Below are 21,450 nucleotides of genomic sequence, written 5' to 3'. Positions count from 1 at the left end.
TTGCAGTGATTTCAAAAGTTAAAAAAAATGACTTGGGTGCCATCAGCTAGAATTGAAACCAAAACATGTAGTGTTCCAACCTTAGCCGTTACCATTCGAGCTATCATCAGATGAATAAGAAATAGTTAAAAATGAACCGACTTTAATGTATGAATGTATATTTGTGCATGCGTACAAGAGCACTTTAAATCGATTTACACCTGCCAAGTTTGAATTAAAAAGATTTTTACAGGCTAAAGACTAAATCGAATTTGTTCCACAAGTCCAAATCTCCTATATATCAAATTTCAAGTCTGTAGACCAAAAAGGAGATCGTTCTTCAGACAGACAGGCAGACAGACAAGATCACTTATATATATAGATTATAACTTCTAACTTTACCTCCAGTGGAAAATTCATTTTTCTTACTTACTCTTACGTTACCCATGGCAAAGTAATTGCTACATGTAATACTTGTATTTCATAGTGTTTAATTCTGCAACAAACTCACACAAATGGATTTAATTGCATGCTTTTCTTTTACTTTTTAGGGGAAACGTCTGTGGAGTATTAAATTGCCGGCCAGTGTCATGACAATGGAGTTGTTGGACTATACAGCCAAGGGAATTTCAGCTGTCCTGGTGGCTCTCAGTGATTCTACCGTGCACATGTACCAAGATAAACACCTGGTTGATGTCATCCAAACCCCAGATGTCATTAATGCACTCAAGTTTGGCCGATATGGAAGAGAAGAAGGGAATCTGATTTTAACAACTAGAGGTAGGAATGTAAAATCAAAATATTGTGGTCTTTTCTCTTTGTCTTCATTCACGATTCATGCAGTTCAGTTCAAAGCCAGATTGCTAGCAGTTACATAGTTCAAAGCAAGATTGCCAGCAGTTACATATGTCCAAAGTGAGATTAGCTGCAATTGCATGTGTCCAAAGTGAGATTAGCTGCAGTTGCATGTGTCCAAAGTGAGATTGCCTGCAGTTACATATGTCCAAAGTGAGATTGCCTGCAGTTATATATATCCAAAGCATCTCCTATGTAAAAAAAAACTATATTCTTTAAGTTTACTGAGTTATTCGGATTATAAGAAATCCCAAAAGTCTTACTCAGCCAGAAATTCAGAAACCCTATTTTTTATTTATTTTTCCTTCTTTTATAATAATTTTATTAAAATATGATGTAATGTGATGTAATCAATATAAGTACATTCGGGTCTTTCCTCCTGCAATATTGTGATTGGCTGATTAAGCCATAAATGCCAGCTTGAAGGGGCATTCTCAGAGAGATGTCGAAAGGCACACCACCTCAGACTACGAACTTTGCTGCATCTACCTACTTGTTCATACTATGACTTATCAGATTTATTACTCTAATTGAAGCAAGACCTTTCAGCTATTTCAACGATGTTTCTAGGGATCATATCAGTCGCGATAAGAATTTGAAACAAACTTATGAATTATATTAGTGACAACTTTGGATTTGAAACAAACACACGAGTTAAAAAAAAGTGTAATGACAGAATCAGTTAGAAACAACTTGGTAAAAAAAAAACTAACAAAAGCGTTAAAAGGCTAATTGGTACTTGATGTAGTAGGTAGTGAGTAAATTTTTTTTCTCAACAGTTTATTTTTTTTTTACAAGGAACCTATACTTCCAGAATGTAAGAATTTGCCCATTTCTCGTATAGTACATAAAAAACTGTTTACTGTCTATACAAATTAGTGATACATTTTTTTTGTCTCATGGATAGGTTGAAGAAAAAAAAAAAAAAGGGACAGAGTTCAGAATTGGTTAAAGTGCTGCAAACCACTTTACAACAAAGAGAATTTCAACAACAACAATTGGAACAGCAAAAACAATTTCAATGCTAACAAGAGAGATTTGAAAAGTTATTCAAACAGCAAAAGAAAATAAATCACTTTTGGAAGACTTGCTGTCTAGAAGTATAAAATCAATAGGTTCGAGGTTTTGTTGCTAAACTTCAAGCCATCTTAGAATTAGTAAATTACTATAGCGTATATATTCCAAAAGTTATCTCATCACTTTTCTTATTTGTAAATGTAAATAAGCATATATATTTTAAAAAGATTTTTTAAATTACATTTTCACCCCAGACAAGGCACATTGCCACTTTCGTGTATAGGGCTACTATCATGGGCAACAGCTACTGGGGTACTATGTAGGGAGTTGGGCAACAAGATGTCGGTTCACGTTACACTTGAACTTCTGCATGTCAGTACAGTTAGGGAAACAGGGACCTGGAATGGAATTCCAAAGTCTAGCGGTCCTGGGGAAGAAACTACTGGAGTAGAAAGATCTTTTACATCTAGGGATCTCTACTGTGTGGGGGTGGGATTTAGCTGCCTGTCGGATTTGTTGAGGGTATTAAGCAAAAATATTTATATTAGTGTCTATTCTTTTCTGTCATTTGTGTATGTGTGTATATATATATACAGTGATGATCATATTTATTGGCACGGTAAAATAAAAGTTAAATTTTGTCTAATAAATTCTAAAAAAGGGATTAAATTAAAGAAAATAACAAAGTATATTATGTATTTTTAACTGGCCTTTCCGATGCAGCAATCGGATTTTAGAAAAAATAGATAACAAAGGAACAACAAACATAATTGCAAAAAACCCTTGTTCAAAATTATTGGCACGATTTATTTAATAATCAATTGTATAGCCTTTGGCCGTGATTACCTTCCTCAGTCGCTTTTCATAGTTTACAACCAAGTTGTTGCACTCTTCAGTAGTAATTTTAGCCCACTCTTCCTGACAATAATCCTCCAATTGAATAAGATTCTTAGGCTTCCTTTGCATTACCCTCAATTTTAATGTTCTCCATAAATTTTCAATTGGATTAAGGTCTGGGCTTTGTGATGGCCACTCCAAAACATTAATATGAGTGTCCTCAAGCCATTTCTTAGTCAGTTTAGCCGAATGCTTTGGGTCATTATCTTGCATGAACCACCAACGACGACCAAGTGAGAGCTCTTTAGCAGAGTCTTTCAGGTTTTCATCCAATATTTTAACATAATCTTCCTTTTTTATGCTACCTGTGACCTTAACAAGTCGCCCTGGTCCAGAGGCAGCAAAGGATCCCCAAAACATCAAACTGCCTCCACCGTGCTTCACTGTGGGTATGGTGTTCTTAGGCAGGAAAGCTTCACCAGATTTTCTGTAAATATAAGACACTTTATTATGGCCAAATAACTCTATTTTCGTTTCGTCAGTCCATAGAACACGTTTCCAGAATGCAACATCTTTATCAATATGACGTTTTGCAAAGGCTAGCCTTGCTTTCAGGTGCATAGGCTTCAATAAGGGAGTCTTTCTCGGACGACATGCTTTTAAACCAGCTCTCTTCAAAACTCTACCAACTGTATGTCGAGATACATTCACTCCAGAGGTGCTCTGTTCATCAACAATCTCCCCAACAGAGATCCTTGGGTTTTGTTTTACTTGTCGAACAATTTTCCGTTCATCTCTTGGGGAAAGAATCCTTTTTCTCCCTCTACCCTCTAAACTCATAACGTGGCCTTGCGATTTGAACTTGTTTATTATGGCTCTAACAGTGGATTTGGGAAGGTTTAGCTTCTTTGAAATCTTATCATAGCCCTCCCCATTGGTATGGCATGCTACAACAAGCTTCCTGACGTCTTCGCTGTGTTCCTTAGTTTTAACCATGGTGATTGAAAATTATAATTTAGTCACTTATAATAGTTTAAATAAATCGCTATCTAAAAATTATCTGAAAAAAATTATTCACTGAATTAGCGTTAAACAAGCATAATATGGCTATAAAAAAGTTCAGAAAGCACGTAAACCGGAAATTGATTGATATTATACTGATACTAAAAGAAAAACAAAGCCGTGCCAATAATTTTGAACAAGGGTTTTTTGCAATTATGTTTGTTGTTCCTTTGTTATTTATTTTTTCTAAAATCCGATTGCTGCATCGGAAAGGCCAGTTAAAAATACATAATATACTTTGTTATTTTCTTTAATTTAATCCCTTTTTTAGAATTTATTAGACAAAATTTAACTTTTATTTTACCGTGCCAATAAATATGATCATCACTGTACATATATATATATTTATTCCAGGTCGAAAGATATCCAAAAATGAAGAATAATTGAATTTCAACAAGGGTGGTTGATAGTGCTCAATCAAAGAGAGCAAATTATATATATATTTTTTAGTCTTTATATAAATACCGTTATATTTTGCTATGATGTGCAGACCGTTTCAATCATATTTGATTTCATCATTAAAATACAAAAATTAAAAAGGTTTCAGATCTTTTCAAATTTTGAGGAGAGAAAATATGCCATGACTGGCGTGAAGCAAAGCTAAAGTTCTTCTACATGTATTGTGTTCATCTATAAATATAAAAGCGAAAATGTATGTATGTATGTGTGTGTGTTCGCTTTTTCTGTGTGTCTACAAAAGGCTTTTTTCAGAAGAGCGGTCAGTCGGTTCATAACTTTTTAAAACTTTTTATATCACATATAAATCGTAATATCTCACAGTTAACAATGAAGCTTGCCTGTCTATTTAATTTGCTCAATTTCGGGAAGATAAATATTCAACATTTGTCGCTCGCCGCATGTGGGTTAGTCTTTTTCCTATAACATCTTGGGGGGGGGGGAAAAAAAGTGTTCAGCAGTAAATAAAATCCTGCAGTCAAACTTGACCTCATTAACTCATTAAAACGAGCACCTGCTAAATCCAACTAATTAAATAAATTCAAACATGTTTCCATTAGCATGTCACGGTGGGGCAATGGTTAACGTCACACATTTTTTTTTCACACTTTAATTTACAACTTTGCCTCAACGGTTCGGGTTCGATCCTCATACTTACTTGTTTTTTTTAAACTCCACCCCTGGAGTTTCCACACACACTTCCAAACACCCAGGCAACGCCGGGTACCCCTTGCTAGTGTTTTAATAAAAGAAATAAAAATATGTTTCTGAATTTTTGAGATGAGGATTGCTAATTTGTATTATTTGGACTAGTGTTCTCATTTTGAGTTTTAATTGCACAATGTTTTGGATGATGTAACCTCCAACCTTCTTCTATACTTGAAGATGCAGTCCTCAGTGTGGACAAGACTCAATATAAAATTGCAAATTATTTAGGATTCCTACCAAGTCATGGCTGAGGGAATGAGAGCATGTTACTCCTGTGGATTAAATAAAGAGTTCCGTTCGAAATTCCATTAGATTTGTTGCATGAGGGACTGAACAAGAGTTTTCACCGGCTGGAGTTACGTCCCCTTACTGGTGTACTCATGTTTGAGATATGTAAATAAAGACGCCATTTATATAGAAGCTGATCGGTTGTTATGTCTTATTCAATCTATTCACATCCTCGATAATGACACATGGTGGCCGCGAGTGGGATAAAGATATGTCTAAGTAAGATGTACAAAAGGATAAGAAGCGGAAAGTTATTTGCAGAAAAAGATAAGTAACTTTATTGTTCTTGTTTAAAATTGTAATTCGTACGTACGTCACGTGGAAGAAAAAAAAAATGTCGGATGGAAGCATGGAAGAAACAAACAGACCAGTGGCTGGCATAAGACCACCAGCGCCCTTATGTATGGAAGATAATTTATCGGCGAACTGGAAGTTGTTTAAACTGAAATGGCATAACTACGCCATTATTACGTGTTTGACGAGACAGTCATTACAGTATCAAACGGCACTTTTGCTTCACACGTTGGGAGATGACGCATTGAAAGTTTATTACGGATTTCAATTTCTAACACCTGAGGATGAAAGAACACCCACCGAAATTATGCAGGCATTCGATAAATACGCTATAGGGGAAACGAATGAAACCTACGAGCGTTACGTATTTCATTCTAGAAAGCAAGGAGAATCAGAGACTGTGGAATCCTTTATTACGGCACTACGGACGTTAGTAAAAACGTGCAATTTTTGTGACAATTGCGTTTCATCAGTAGTCAGAGATCAGGTAGTGCTGGGAATACACAACCCACAGACACAAGCTGAATTATTGAAAATAAGACAGTTAGACTTACAAAAATGTATTGACATTTGTAAGCTGTCTGAAAATGCCACGGTCCAGTCCAGAATCCTAAGGCCTGAAGGAGTGAATAAGGTTGATTTTAAACCGAGGAGAAAGACATTGGCTCAAACTGACAGAGATTGCTGGGCGTGTGCACTGCGGCATGGACCGAGAAAAGAGTTATGTCCTGCATTTGGCAAGACCTGTTATCAATGTAATGGGAAAAACCACTTTGCCGCGAAATGCAAAGTATCAAGGAAAAAGAAGGTGCAGGCTGTCAAAACCCAATATGAGGACCAGGAAAACGACAGTAGTAGTTCAGACTATGGACAGGTAGACAACATAACGATTAAGGAAAAGGTGAATGCTGTGAATCAAGAGGTGATAAAGGCGGAAATGATGGTGAAAGGAAAACCAATTGCTTTTCAGCTCGATAGTGGAGCGTCCGTGAACATATTGAATGTGAAACACGTGATGGGAAAAACACTGGAACATTCAAATAAGACCCTTGTCATGTGGAATGGAGCAGAAGTGAAGCCGTTAGGAGAGTGTCGAGTTAAAATGATAAACCCCAAAACTGGACAGAAATATGCAGTTAAGTTTGTCATTGTGAAAGAGGATTTCCATCCTTTACTGGGAGCAAATGCAATCCAGAAAATGGAACTCGTCACAATCAATAACGACAAATTCAAAATGGTCGCCAAAGTTTCCCAAATGAATGAATCCAGCACCCAGTACTCGGACAGCATTATCAATGACTTCAGAGATGTATTCAAGGAAGAATTGGGTCAATTACCAGGAGAGGTACATTTGCAGGTGGATCCAGGAGTAACACCAAATGTTGCAGCAACACGGAGAATACCAGTGGCACTTAAAGACAAGCTAAAAGTCGAGTTGGAAAAACTGGTTAAGAAGAATGTTATTGAACCAGTGGGCGACCCAACACCATGGGTAAGTGCGTTAGCACTGGTAACTAAGAAAAATGGAAGCCTGCGGATATGTATAGACCCAAGACCACTGAATAAGGCTCTGAAGAGGGAACATTTTCAGTTACCTACACTGGACGATTTACTACCAGAACTGGCTGATAGCAAGGTATTTTCTACCCTAGATCTACGAGATGGATTCTGGCATGTAAAATTAGACGAAGTCAGCAGTCGCTTAACAACATTTGCTACACCATACGGTAGGTTCCGGTGGAAGGTTTTACCTTTCGGTATTTCTCCAGCTCCAGAGATATTTCAAAAGACCCTTTTTAACAATGTGTCCGATTTGGAGGGGGTGGTTAACAAAGCGGATGATCTTCTGGTGATTGGGAAGGGTAAAACGATGGAAGAAGCAACAATTGATCATGACCTAAAACTCAGGAAACTGTTGCAGAGATGTCGTGATCGCGGGATGCGATTGAATGCTGGAAAATTGAACTTACGACAAACGTCTATATCTTTCCTGGGACACATAATAACCAGTGATGGTTTACTTCCTGATCCTGGGAAGGTAAGAGCCATAAAAGAGATGCCGTGTCCAACAGATGTGAAAGGAGTGCAACGATTGGTTGGATTTGTGAATTACCTGGCAAAATTTCTACCACACATATCTGATGTGATGGCCCCAATTCGAAATTTAGTGAAGGCAGATGTGCCATGGACATGGTCCCAAATCCATGAAGAGGCTTTTGGGAAAATGAAAGAGTTAGTGAGTGAGGCACCAGTGTTGAGGTACTATGACCCCAACAAATCTTTGGTCATCCAATGCGATGCAAGTGAGAAGGGCATGGGGGCTGCACTATTACAAGAAAGTCAACCCCTAGCCTATACCAGCCGTGCACTGACCGACACAGAAACTCGGTATGCACAGATTGAAAAGGAACTACTAGCAGTAGTCTACGCATGTGAACGGTTTCATCAATATACGTTTGGTCGACAGATAACAGTGCTAACCGATCATAAGCCACTGGAGGCGATTATGAAAAAAGAATTGGTGAAATGCCCAAAACGACTTCAAAACATGCTGATGCGACTACAGGCTTACGATGCTACAGTTCTGTACCATCCAGGTAAGAAAATGTTCCTTGCAGACACGCTATCAAGAGCATACATTTATGCATTGAGCAGTGAAGATATGGACGATGAAGATGATGTCAAGGAAGCAGAATATATTCCTGTAACAGAGAGAAGGCTGCTTGAACTGCGCTCAGCCACGAAGGAAGACAGAAGCATGCAGCAGTTACAGCAAGTAATTCTGGAAGGATGGCCAGAAGAAAAAATACATCTTGACCCAGAGGTGAGACCATATTTTAACATGCGGAATGAAATGACGGTGCAAGATGGTTTAATTTTCAGAGGAAACCGGGTAGTGGTTCCACTGACACAGAGGGCGGTGTTGAAAGAAAAGCTGCATTCCACACACCTGGGAGTAGAAGGATGTTGCAGAAGAGCAAGAGAATGCTTGTATTGGCCAAATATGAACAGTGACATCAAAGACTATGTGTCAAAGTGCCCCACATGTAGAAAATATGAAGTGGCCAACCCGGCAGAACCATTAATGGTCCATGAAGTTCCTGACAGACCCTGGGCGAAAGTGGGAGTAGATCTCTTTAAGTTTGCAGATAGAGACTATCTGTGCACAGTTGATTATATGAGCAACTTCTGGGAAATCGATCATCTTCTCAATACACAAGCAAAGACAGTGATAACTAAACTTAAACACCATTTTGCACGACATGGAATACCAGACCAGGTCGTAACTGATAATGGGCCTCAGTTTAGTAGCCAGGAATTTTCTACCTTTGAAAAAAAGTGGTGTTTTACACATACACCTGTCAGTCCATACAATAGCAAGGCAAATGGCAAAGTGGAATCTGCAGTAAAGATGGCAAAGAACCTTTTCCGGAAAGCGATGGACGATAAGGCTGATCCATACCTAGCAATGTTGGATCACAGGAATACGCCAGCCAAAGGTCTCTTATCACCAGCTCAGAAGCTGATGTCAAGGAGAACAAAAACACTTCTCCCAACCAGGGAGGATTTACTCAAGCCAGAATTGCCCAAAAATCTCAGAAAATCAGTGAAGCAAGACCGCAGGAGGCAAGAACATGCTTTCAACCACAAAGTAAAACCACTTAAACCATTGTATCCTGGAGATGTAGTACGGATGAAACCACACATAAATGGTCAAAAGGAGTGGAGAAAAGCTGTTGTATGGAGGAGACTGGATGAGCGATCATACCATGTAAAAGTGGATGGGGACTTATATCGACGGAATAGAGGAGATTTGAAGAAAACTGCAGAGACACCTCCACTCACATCAGGAATACACCAGCCATATGAAGTGCAGAGCGAGTTACCCAAGAATACAGGGCAGAGTACAGAAGAGATATATAACTCAGAACCACCTCAATATGAAGGTGAAATAAGAGAAAACCTCAACTCGACCCCATCCCCAACAAAACCAACTCCGGAAAGGTTGCGGACAACACGGTCAGGAAGAATAATAAGAGATCCTGTGAGATTCAAGGATTTCACAACATAAGTGAAAGGGCAGAATAATCCCTGTTAGGTAGGAGGGTAGTCAGCCCAAGGAATGCCTAGATCACTGTGTTTTGTAGACTGTTTTAATTCTTATCAGACTTTTTGTTGTGTTTGTTTTTTTTTTTTTGTTTTGTTTGTCTTTATCTTCTGTTTTTATTATTGAGAAAAGGGAAGATGTTGCATGAGGGACTGAACAAGAGTTTTCACCGGCTGGAGTTACGCCCCCTTACCGGTGTACTCATGTTTGAGATATGTAAATAAAGACGCCATTTATATAGAAGCTGATCGGTTGTTATGTCTTATTCAATCTATTCACATCCTCGATAATGACACAAGATTCACAATTTCAATAGAAAGATTTCCATGTTTGACAAAATACACCTGAAGAAGGTTGGAGGTTACATCAACCAAAATGTGAAAGTAACGCTGAAGATGAGAACAGTAGTCTGAATAATCCAAATAATATGAAATAAAAATATATTCCTTCTGTTTTGCCAGAATTTGTGGATAACCTACCTTGCGGCTGCATCAAGTCATCGAGTAGATTATCTCAATAAAATGTATTTATTTTATCCATACTAGGTGGAGGACTGATTGTGAAGATCCTGAGACGACATGCTGATTTTGAAATTAAAGATATTTCAGCGGGTCCTCCCGTTTCACAGAATACCAAGTTGAACATCCCAAAGAAGACGAAACTGTTTGTAAGCCAATCGATTAGAGAGAGGGAAAATCCTGTTGGTAAATATTGATTTTGTATAACTAAAATGAAATGTTCATATATATATATATACGTGAAGTTCTTCAGACAACTGGAAATGGGTCAGGGGCATTACTTATTGCACACCCCTCGTATAAGGACTATAAAGGAGTACCAGCATATATAAATATATAGAAAATATATATTAAACAGTAATACATAGATATCTACGATGAGAGACTCCTACTACTTTCACAAAAATTACCAATATTGCCATCACTACTGTTGTTGTTATTATTATTATTATTATTATTATTATTATTAATAAAAATATAATAAATAAATAAATAAATAAATATAATAAAATTAACAATATTAATGATAAAATAATAAAGTAATAAAAATAATAATAATAATAATAACATTATTAATAATAAATATACATATAAATAATAATAATAATAATGAACCCACATATATATATATATATATAATGAAAATTACAAAACAAACACTTAAAAAACCTAAGAGGGAGGTTGAGAAGAAATGGATCGATTTTAAGGTATAATGGTACTGAAAATAAGGTTAAGAGAGGGGTTCAAGTTACATAACTTGGTAAGAGAAATGGAAAGGTTGCGAGGGCCGGGGGTGGTGGTGAATGTATAACTTCCATAAAAAGGTTTTCCTTATTATCGGGGGGGGGGGCATAATATGGTTAAGGTAAGGAGATTAGGTAGCGAGAAAGGCTGAGATATGATTTAGAAGAGGATTGGTAGGGAGTTTAAGATGTGAATGCGGTATTTAGGCCTCTTTGTGTTAATCAGGGTGTGTATAGGTTAAGTTATGCTGTTGTTATGCTGTTGTTAGGCCATATTGCAGCATTAAGAATTGATTATATAATATTATAAATTGAATTAAAACAAAAATTCTTTATGCTGCAATATTTTAAGTTATAAATTTATTATATATTTTACTGGAATAGCTTGTCCTTTTCTTTTCCAGTTTTAACAACTAGTCCTTTACATTTCCATGTTTAAGCTTAACCATATTACTTTTCATGCTTGAATTTTTCTATTGTAATTATTTATGTTTGATACTTATTGTTAAAATTTCACAAAAGCAAAGTTATCTAAATTTTCATGAAGTGTGTCACCCTCCTTTTATGCATTTTGCACAAGACTAAATTAAACATAGTCCACATTATTACCCCTTACCCCTATTAGCTCTGTCCAAGATTCATAATGATTAGTTGGAATATTAAAATCCTATTCCTTGAAAAAGAAGTAATTTAACCTATCTTTATATATCTTGGAACACAGCTGCTTCGTTTAACGCAAGGTTATGTGGATTATGCTTTATTTAGTCTCATGCAAAGTACATATAAAATTACAAATTTCGAATAAATAGGCATTTCAACTAAAATGTCACCATCAATACGTCATTTGGTAACTATGAAAGTTTAATAAAAGATTTGATGATGATGATTAATTATTTTCAGGTAAACATGCCCTCTGCCCATCATCGTCCTATTATTACACAAGTTTGACTATATGTTTGATATAAGAAAATTTGAACCACAATTTGGTTTTACGAATTATTCATAACAAATTAAGACACAGCAAATGTACGTAAAAGCTTAACTGCTCCAACTGATTCTCTATGTATAACAAATTTAGGTATAACACATTTAGGCATGAAAAATTAAGACATGACACATTTAGACATGACAAATTTAGGTATGACAAATTTAGGCATAATACAGCTAGGCATGACAAATAAGGCATGAAAAAATTAGGTATGACAAATTTAGGTATGACACATTTAGGCACGTGAAATTTAGAGATGACAAATTTAGGCATGAGAAATTTAGGGATGACACATTTAGACACAAGAAATTTAGGGATGGCAAATTTAGGCATGAGAAATTTACGGATGACAAATTTAGGCATGACAAATTTAGGCATGACACATTTAGGAATGACAAATTTAGGCTTGACAAATTTAGATATGACAAATTAAGGTGCAACAAATTTAGGCATGACACATTTATGCATGACAAATTTTGGTATGACAAATTTAGATATAACAAATTTAGACATGACACATTTAGGCATCACCAATTTAGATATGACAAATTAAGGTATGACAAATTTAGGCATGAAAAATTTAGACATGACAAATTTAGACATGATACAGTTAGGTATGACAAATTTAGGCATGATACAGTTAGGTATGACAAATTTAGGCATGACACATTTAGGTATGACGAATAAGGCATGAAAAAATTAGGTATGACAAATTTAAGTATGACATATTAAGGCATGACAAATTTAGGTATGACACATTTAGGCATGAATAATTTATGCATGACACATTTAGGCACGCAAAATTTAGGGATGACACATTTAGGCACAAGAAATTTAGGGATGACGAATTTAGACATGACACATTTAGACATGACAAATTTAGGCACAAGAAATTTAGGTATGACAAATTTAGGCATGACACATTTAGGAACAACAAGTTTAGACTTGACAAATTTAGATATGACAAATTTAGGTGCAACAAATTTAGGCATGACACATTTAGGCATGACACATTTAGGCATGACACATTTAGGCATGAATAATTTAGGCATGACATATTTAGACATGACAAATTCAAGCAAGATACATTTAGGCATAGGCATGACAAATTTAATTAGACCAAATTTAGGCATGACACATTTAGGCATGACAAATTTAGGCATGACAAATTTAGGCATGAGAAATTTAGGCCCAACACATTTAGGCATGAGAAATTTAGGCATGACAAATTTAGGCATGAGAAATTTAGGCATTACACATTTAGGCCCAACACATTTAGGCATGAAAACTTTAGGCATGACAAATTTAGGTGCAACAAATTTAGGCATGACAAATTTAGGCATGACAAGTTTATGCATGAAAAATTAAGGTATGATAAATATAGATATGACAATTTAGGCATGACAAATTGAGGTATGACAAATTTAGTCATGACAAATTCAGGTATGATACGTTTAGGCATGACACATTTAGGCATGACAAATTTAAGTAGACCAAATTTAGGCATGACATATTTAGGCATGACAAATTTAGGTATGACAAATTTAGGTGCAGCAAATTTAGGCATGATAAATTTAGGCATGACACATTTAGACATGACACATTTAGACATGACACATTTAGGCATGACAAATTTAGGCATGACACATAAAGGCTTGACAAATCTAGGCATGAAAAATTTAGTCATCACACATTTAGGTATAACACATTTAGATATGACAAATTTGCCATATCTAAATTTTTCATATCTAAATTTGTCATACCATAATTTGTCATATCTAAATTTGTCATATCTAAATTTGTCATACCATAATTTGTCATATCTAAATTTGCCATATCTAAATTTGTCATATCTAAATGTGTCATGCCTAAATTATAAAGACCTAAATTTTTTATATCTAAATTTGAATATCTACATTTGTAATATCTAAACTTGTCATACCTAAATCTGTAATACTTTAATATTTCATACCTTAATTTCTCATATATAAATATATAAATATATATGAGAAATTAAGGTATAAAATATTAAAGTATTACAGATTTAGGTATGACACATTCAGGTATGACAAGTTTAGATATTACAAATGTAGATATTCAAATTTAGATATGAAAAATTTAGGTCTTTATAATTTAGGCATGCCACATTTAGACATGACACATTTAGATATGACAAATTTAGATATGACAAATTATGGTATGACAAATTTAGATATGAAAAATTTAGATATGTCAAATTTAGATATGACTAATGTAGGTATGACAAATTTAGATATTACTAATGTAGGTATGACAAATTTAGATATGACACATTTAAGCATAACAAATTTAGGTATGACAAATTTTGGTATGACAAATTTAAACCACAAATTTATGCATGACACATTTAGACATGACAAATTTAGGTATGAAAAATTTTAGTATGACAAATTTAGACATGAAAAATTTAGGCATGGCAAATTTAGCCATGAAAAATTTAGGTATAACAAATCTAGGCATGACACATTTAGGTACGACAAAGTTAGGCATAATCACTTTAGGTATGATATTTAGGCACAACATATTGCTCTTTTTAATTTTTTTTTGGTTGGACATCTTTGTAAAAATAAACACGTTCTTTTTCATACTTGAGGAAAAAGTGCTTTTTAAACATAAAATGAAAAAATGTCCCCTTAAGTTAAAAGTAAACAATGTTTGTTACTTTTTTTGTTCATTTATAGTAAGTGTTTTTTTTGCTCATTTATAGTAAGTGTTTTTTTTTGCTCATTTATAGTAAGTGTTGTAAGTGTTTTTTTTTCATTTATAGTAAGTGTTTTTTTTGTTCATTTATAGTAAGTGTTTTTTTTGCTCATTTATAGTAAGTGTTTTTTTTTCATTTATAGTAAGTGTTTCTTTTGTTCATTTATAGTAAGTATTTTTTTTTCATTTATAGTAAGTGTTTCTTTTGTTCATTTATAGTAAGTATTTTTTTTTCATTTATAGTAAGTGTTTCTTTTGCTCATTTATAGTAAGTGTTTTTTTTGTTCATTTATAGTAAGTGTTTCTTTTGCTCATTTATAGTAAGTATTTTTTTTCATTTATAGTAAGTGTTTTTTTTGTTCATTTATAGTAAGTGTTTTTTTTTGCTCATTTATAGTAAGTGTTGTAAGTGTTTTTTTTTGTTCATTTATAGTAAGTGTCTTTTTGGTCATTTATAGTAAGTGTTTTTGCTCATTTATAGTAAGTGTTTTTTTTGTTCATTTATAGTAAGTGTTTTTTTGTTTATTTAAAGTAAGTGTTTTTTTTGTTCATTTATAGTAAGTGTTTTTTTTGCTCATTTATAGTAAGTGTTTTTTTTTTCATTTATAGTAAGTGTTTTTTTGCTCATTTATAGTAAGTGTTTTTTTTGCTCATTTATAGTAAGTGTTTTTTTTTGCTCATTTATAGTAAGTGTTTTTTTATTCATTTATAGTAAGTGTTTTTTGTTCATTTATAGTAAGTGTTTTTTTTCTGTTCATTTATAGTAAGTTTTTTTTGTTCATTTATAGTAAGTGTTTTTTTTATTCATTTATAGTAAGTGTTTTTTTTATCCATTTATAGTAAGTGTTTTTTTTGTTCATTTATAGTAAGTTTTTTTTTGTTCATTTATAGTAAGTTTTTTTTGTTCATTTATAGTAAGTTTTTTTTTGTTCATTTATAGTAAGTGTTTTTTTTTATTGATTTATAGTAAGTGTTTTTTTTATTCATTTATAGTAAGTGTTTTTTTTATTCATTTATAGTAAGTGTTTTTTTTGTTCATTTATAGTAAGTGTTTTTTTTGTTCATTTATAGTAAGTGTTTTTTTTGTTCATTTATAGTAAGTGTTTTTTTTGTTCATTTATAGTAAGTGTTTTTTTTATTCATTTATAGTAAGTGTTTTTTTTATCCATTTATAGTAAGTGTTTTTTTTGTTCATTTATAGTAAGTTTTTTTTTGTTCATTTATAGTAAGTTTTTTTTGTTCATTTATAGTAAGTGTTTTTTTTGTTCATTTATAGTCAGTGTTTTTTTTATTGATTTATAGTAAGTGTTTTTTTTATTCATTTATAGTAAGTGTTTTTTTTTATTCATTTATAGTAAGTGTTTTTTTTGTTCATTTATAGTAAGTGTTTTTTTTGTTCATTTATAGTAAGTGTTTTTTGTTCATTTATAGTAAGTGTTTTTTTATTTATTTATAGTAAGTGTTTTTTTTTTGCTCATTTATAGTAAGTGTTTTTTGTTCATTTATAGTAAGTGTTTTTTTTGTTCATTTATAATAAGTTTTTTTTATTCATTTATAGTAAGTGTTTTTTTATTCATTTATAGTAAGTGTTTTTTGTTCATTTATAGTAAGTTTTTTTTTGCTCATTTATAGTAAGTGTTTTTTTTGTTCATTTATAGTAAGTGTTTTTTTTTTGCTCATTTATAGTAAGTGTTTTTTGTTTATTTATAGTAAGTGTTTTTTTGTTCATTTATAGTAAGTGTTTTTTTTGCTCATTTATAGTAAGTGTTTTTTTGCTCATTTATAGTAAGTGTTTTTTTTGTTCATTTATAGTAAGTGTTTTTTGTTCATTTATAGTAAGTGTTTTTTTTGTTCATTTATAGTAAGTTTTTTTTTTGTTCATTTATAGTAAGTGTTTTTTTTGTTCATTTATAGTAAGTGTTTTTTGTTCATTTATAGTAAGTGTTTCTTTTGTTCATTTATAGTAAGTGTTTTTTTGTTCATTTATGGTAATTTTTTTTTTGTTCATTTATAGTAAGTGTTTTTGTAATAGTAAATGTTTACAAAAAATCATACTGAAAAATAAATACATTAACAAATTATTTAATTCCCCTAAATCTTATCCTATCATTCTGAAAAACAAAACCAAACAATTTGTCGTCAGAAAAACAAAAACAAAAAAAACACAGCATGCCAGTCCGTCTAAATTAAAATTGGTTGCTTCTTGTTCTTGACATCCCAGATTACTCAAATGCCTAAATATCACACAAATAGAGAATCAATAAAAGCAGTTGTTGTACTTTGCCGTACATTTGTTGTGTTGTAATTTTTTGTACATGATTAGAAAAACCTGAATTTCATTCTGTCTTTGCATATCCTTGCTTGAGCTAACAAATCAGATCTAATCAAAGTGAAAGTCAGCGTAAGGGGCTTATTAAAGAAGGAGCCCCAACAAAGAGAAACCCATTTCAACTGGGGTAAAATGAGGATCAGATCATTTGTCATGAAAGTTTGATTGTTTTTAATTTTGAAAAAATGTTTTATGCTTCAAGTTCTTTATCTCTTCAAATATTGATTCATTGTATTTTAGTTGTTTTGTTTTATTTTGTTTTATTTTAGTTGTTTTGTTTTATTTTGGTTGTTTTGTTTTATTTTGGTTGTTTTGTTTTATTTTGGAAAAAAAAAGGTTTTAGTTTCAACTTATTTATATCGTCAAATATTTATTCATTTAATATTTAAGTATTTATATTTCTAAAATTTCACAACTTAAATGTGCTATTCATATTATTTGTATTAATCAGAATACTGTTCTCATATTGATTGTGAATTTCACAACGTTTCAGTCGATATAACCTCCGACCTTCTTCAGGTGTATCTTGTCAATTTGGGAATGTTTCTTGTTATTTGGACAGAATTTTAAGCGAACCCCTTGTGAAAATCACACTCAAGATGAGAACAGTAGTCCGATGAATCCAAATAATATGAATAACCAATCCTCATCTCAAAAATTCAGAAATATAATCTCAAATGTGTTTTATTTTACTTTGTAGCAATGTTTCGAACTTTCCAACGGGATTTAAGTTTATTTCGGCTGAACACTGCACGGCAATTTTCCCAGATCCTTGAAAGCAATTGCAGTCCAATATCCTCAAATCCAAAGGAACCACTAAAAATATCTGCTATGGTATGTACTCTCTGGAATATGATTATATCAACCACTAACAAGCAGGGTGAAAGCATGGCCTAAAAGTTTTGTTTTCTGAAAAATCTATATATCTATAAAAATGAAATTGTCTCTGTGTGTGTACATTTTCCTACCAAACTACTTTGTCAATTTTCAGTCTACAGTCTCGAGATTTGACATAAGTGGTGTTGAGATTTGGGAAAATCTTTTTAATCGGTTTTCGGCCAGAAATTTGTCTGTCAAGGGGGTCAAAGTTCAACGATTTGACCTTTGTAAACTCTACCGCCAATTTAGGTCTAAACACTTGAAATTTTAGATGTAGGTTACTTGGACATGGATCAAACTTTTTAATTTGATTTGAGCTCAAAACAGTAAATGTTAAGGGATCAAAATTTGAGTCAAAGTTTAAAAAAAATTTGATCTCTACGGTCTCTATCAAATTACTCAGCAAATTTTTGGTCTAAACATTTGAAATTTGACATAAAGTGTATTCAGACATAGGGCAAGCTTTTTAATTGGTTTTTGGTCGAAAATTTGGCTGCCAAAGGGTCAAAGTTCAAAAGATTTGACCTTTGCAGTCTCTAGCAAACTACTCAGCCAATTTTAGGTCTAAACATTTGAAATTTTACATAAAGGTATTCAAACATGCAGCAAGCTTTTTAATCAGTTTTGGGGTGAGAATTTGGCTGCAAAGAGGTCAAAGTTGAAAGAGTGCAGAATCTACCAAACTCCTCTGCCAAACCTAGACCTAAAATGGTCTAAACACTTAAAATTTTAGATGTAGGTTACTTGGACATGAGTCAAACTTTTAATATATATCTATATCTATATATGCACATAAAGTTATGAACAGTACATGGGTCCCGAGCAAAGCTGGGCTGAACTGCTAGTAACAAAAATAGCAAAACAAATAATACAGTAATGCAAACCTTGATTTAATTTATTCTCTTCAAGAACAGTGAAAGAAAATAAAAATCTATATTTCTATTAGTTTCTGTTTGTCCGTCTGTCCGTTCCATTTTTTCTTAGAAACTACTAGGCTTATCTGGCTGAAATATTGTATAGACCTTTGTTGTGATAAGGTGCAGCGAACTAAGTATTATGGTATCCGTTCGATGCACAGTTAGAGATTAGTAGGCATTAATATGGATTTGTATTTAAGTTTCACTGTCTGGCTGAAATTTTGTATGAACCGTTGTTATGATAAGGTGCAGCAAATGGAGTGTTATGGTATCCATTCAATACATAGGCAGAGATTTGTAGGGATCAATAGGGATTAATATTTAATGTAAAAATGAGTACAAATTTAACCATATTCAACCACAAATTTGGCATAAAGCATTCATTCTCAGTAAACGGATATAAATTTTTTACTTTTTTTAATTGGCTAAAAATCTAGAATAATAGAAGAACAAGTAATCTTTTTTTTTTTTCAATTTTTTACCATTTTGTTTTATTTCTGAGGATGGGGCATCCTACCAGATGCCGAACATTCATTTGTTATTTAAGACACTCTAACTGATAGATCTCTTAAGATTCTAATTGTCCTTTTAGATGCATTTTATTTTGTATTTCTCTTGCACTTGGTTCATCGGGTATATTTGCCACATAGTTTTTGGAATTCTTTTTCATAAGTCTGGTTGCTCTTATAATTACTAGGATGATGGAGTTCTTTCTACGATTTTAGTTTCTTTTCATAAGACTTTGGTATTTAATTATCTTTTCCCTCTCAGCTCCTTTTAACCCAGAATCATTGGAGACACTGACTTCTACTGAGGTTGCTTCTTTCTCCTTGTCCCCTGTCACTTTGTCAGCTTTAACAGCTCTGTTTTCAAGATTATCTCTGCAGGAATTGCATGGTCATAGCAAATGGCTTACTTTCAGCTGTTCTTTCTGGTATATGTTTCCAGGAGTTGCTGTTACACTTGAATACTGGCAACCTTTTACAGATGGTTCAGCAAAGATATTTATACACTCTGCTGTGTTGAATTGTATAGTAGCCATCCTCCAGCAGAACCTTACAACGAGATGTCAGCTCATACTCTTCACTTCTGTGGGGCAGAATTTGCTGCATTTGTTGTCATTGCTGACACCACTCATCCTAAAACCATTGGTCATCAAACCTTGGTCTTGAACAGCCATTATCATCCTCTTTTTAGCTAGTCTACAGAGCCTTCCTTAGTTATATATTCCTTGGATAATTCATATATTCAGAATATATTTGGTATGCTGCTGGTTGGCCCATTCTCCAGTTTTCTGCACTGGAAGGTCTTGATATATTTTGGCGACTCTTTTGGTCTATTTCCATGGCAAACTGGTTTTGTGTTTCTATCTCATTTAAATAACACTCTTGTCCAAAATGTTTGGCCAGTTTTATGATGAACATTGTTCTGCTGGCTCTTGTTTCCTGATATTTTTATACCAGCATGAAGTTTGAGTTCTGGGAGCTAATCATTAGAACTATGACAAGAGAATATTCTTATCATTGTTTTGACTCTCGAGTATATATCTGATACAGTTACACACAGTTAATCAATCGAGAACCGCACCACTATCTAAAAACATATAAGATATTAACTGATATATACTCAAGAGTCAAAATAATGAAAAGCTTGTCATAGATCTACTAATCATATATTGCTCAGTATTCTCAATAGTAGTAGTTGATGGTTAATTTCTGAAAGACCTCCTACTCCTCTGGGCAGATACAGCCTTGGTAGACACTGGTTTCTGTACTTTGTACAGTGTCAATATTTTTAGTGCCTAGCCTGTTAATGACTAGTAAATAATGCCAAAGCAGTATGCTATCATAGGCATGACTGATTGGTTAATGGCAGTTACCTTGTTTTTGTTTGTAAGTTGTATATTATAGATTTTTCTTAGATGACATACATATCCTCTGTCAAATTTTTCTCTCACTTTGGCATGTTGAATTGAATTGTTTTCTTCTGTGCCAAAGTATTTGTATTGTTCCTACTTTTCGATGTCTTTGATGTCAGTCTCTTCATCAAGCTCTAGATTTTCTTTGGAGCTCTTCCATTCTAATTTTTACTTTATAATAAAACTAAATGTGTATTTCTTTGTATTGTGTACACACACACACACACACACACACACACACACACATAATGAAATGTAGTTTGCTTGAAGTATTGTGTGAGTTAGGTTAGGGTTCCTCATATATATATATATATATATATATATATATATATATATATATATATATATTATATATATATATATATAATATATATATATTAGTGATGGGACGATTTCAATATTTTTCCTGATTCTGATACAATTACCGATTCCGTACTAAATTCCCGATTCCGATTCTTTATAAATCTCCAAATATTTTACAATAAAGATGTTATTTTTATCCGATTACCATAAAAATACATGTGCACATATTTTGCTCAAACGTGAAAATACACTTGTGAGGATGATCTATAGATTTTAGTTTGACTGGTAATTTAAAATCAATAAATATTTATTATTATATAATTACTACCAGCTGTAGAAGATTTTATTTCAAACAAAATCAAATAAAAAAAGAGAATAAAAAAAGGAATCGTTTTGGCATTGGAAAATAAATACAAATTTTTCCAATGCCGATTCCGATACCCCAAAAAGTTCCGATTTTTCTGATTCCGATTAATTGTCCCAACTCTAATATATATATAAATAATATGTTT

General features: G+C 33.0%; 1 protein-coding gene across 1 annotated transcript in view; it reads left to right on the top strand.

The window, feature by feature from the left end:
• Positions 1 to 21,450, top strand: part of LOC145256438 (BBSome complex member BBS1-like) — a 156,095-nt gene that overhangs the window by 97,107 nt on the left and 37,538 nt on the right. The window contains exons 10-12 of the mRNA XM_080115343.1: positions 531 to 759; positions 10,150 to 10,308; positions 17,622 to 17,755. Coding sequence (XP_079971469.1) covers positions 531 to 759; positions 10,150 to 10,308; positions 17,622 to 17,755 — 522 coding nt within the window. The remainder of the gene's footprint in view (positions 1 to 530; positions 760 to 10,149; positions 10,309 to 17,621; positions 17,756 to 21,450) is intronic.

This window comes from Euprymna scolopes, chromosome 32 (genome assembly GCF_053919585.1).
Source record: "Euprymna scolopes isolate OS-2025 chromosome 32, ASM5391958v1, whole genome shotgun sequence".
Classification (NCBI taxonomy): domain Eukaryota; kingdom Metazoa; phylum Mollusca; class Cephalopoda; order Sepiida; family Sepiolidae; genus Euprymna; species Euprymna scolopes.
Note: the sequence above shows the minus strand (reverse complement) of the source record. Positions and strands in the feature narration are given on the sequence as shown.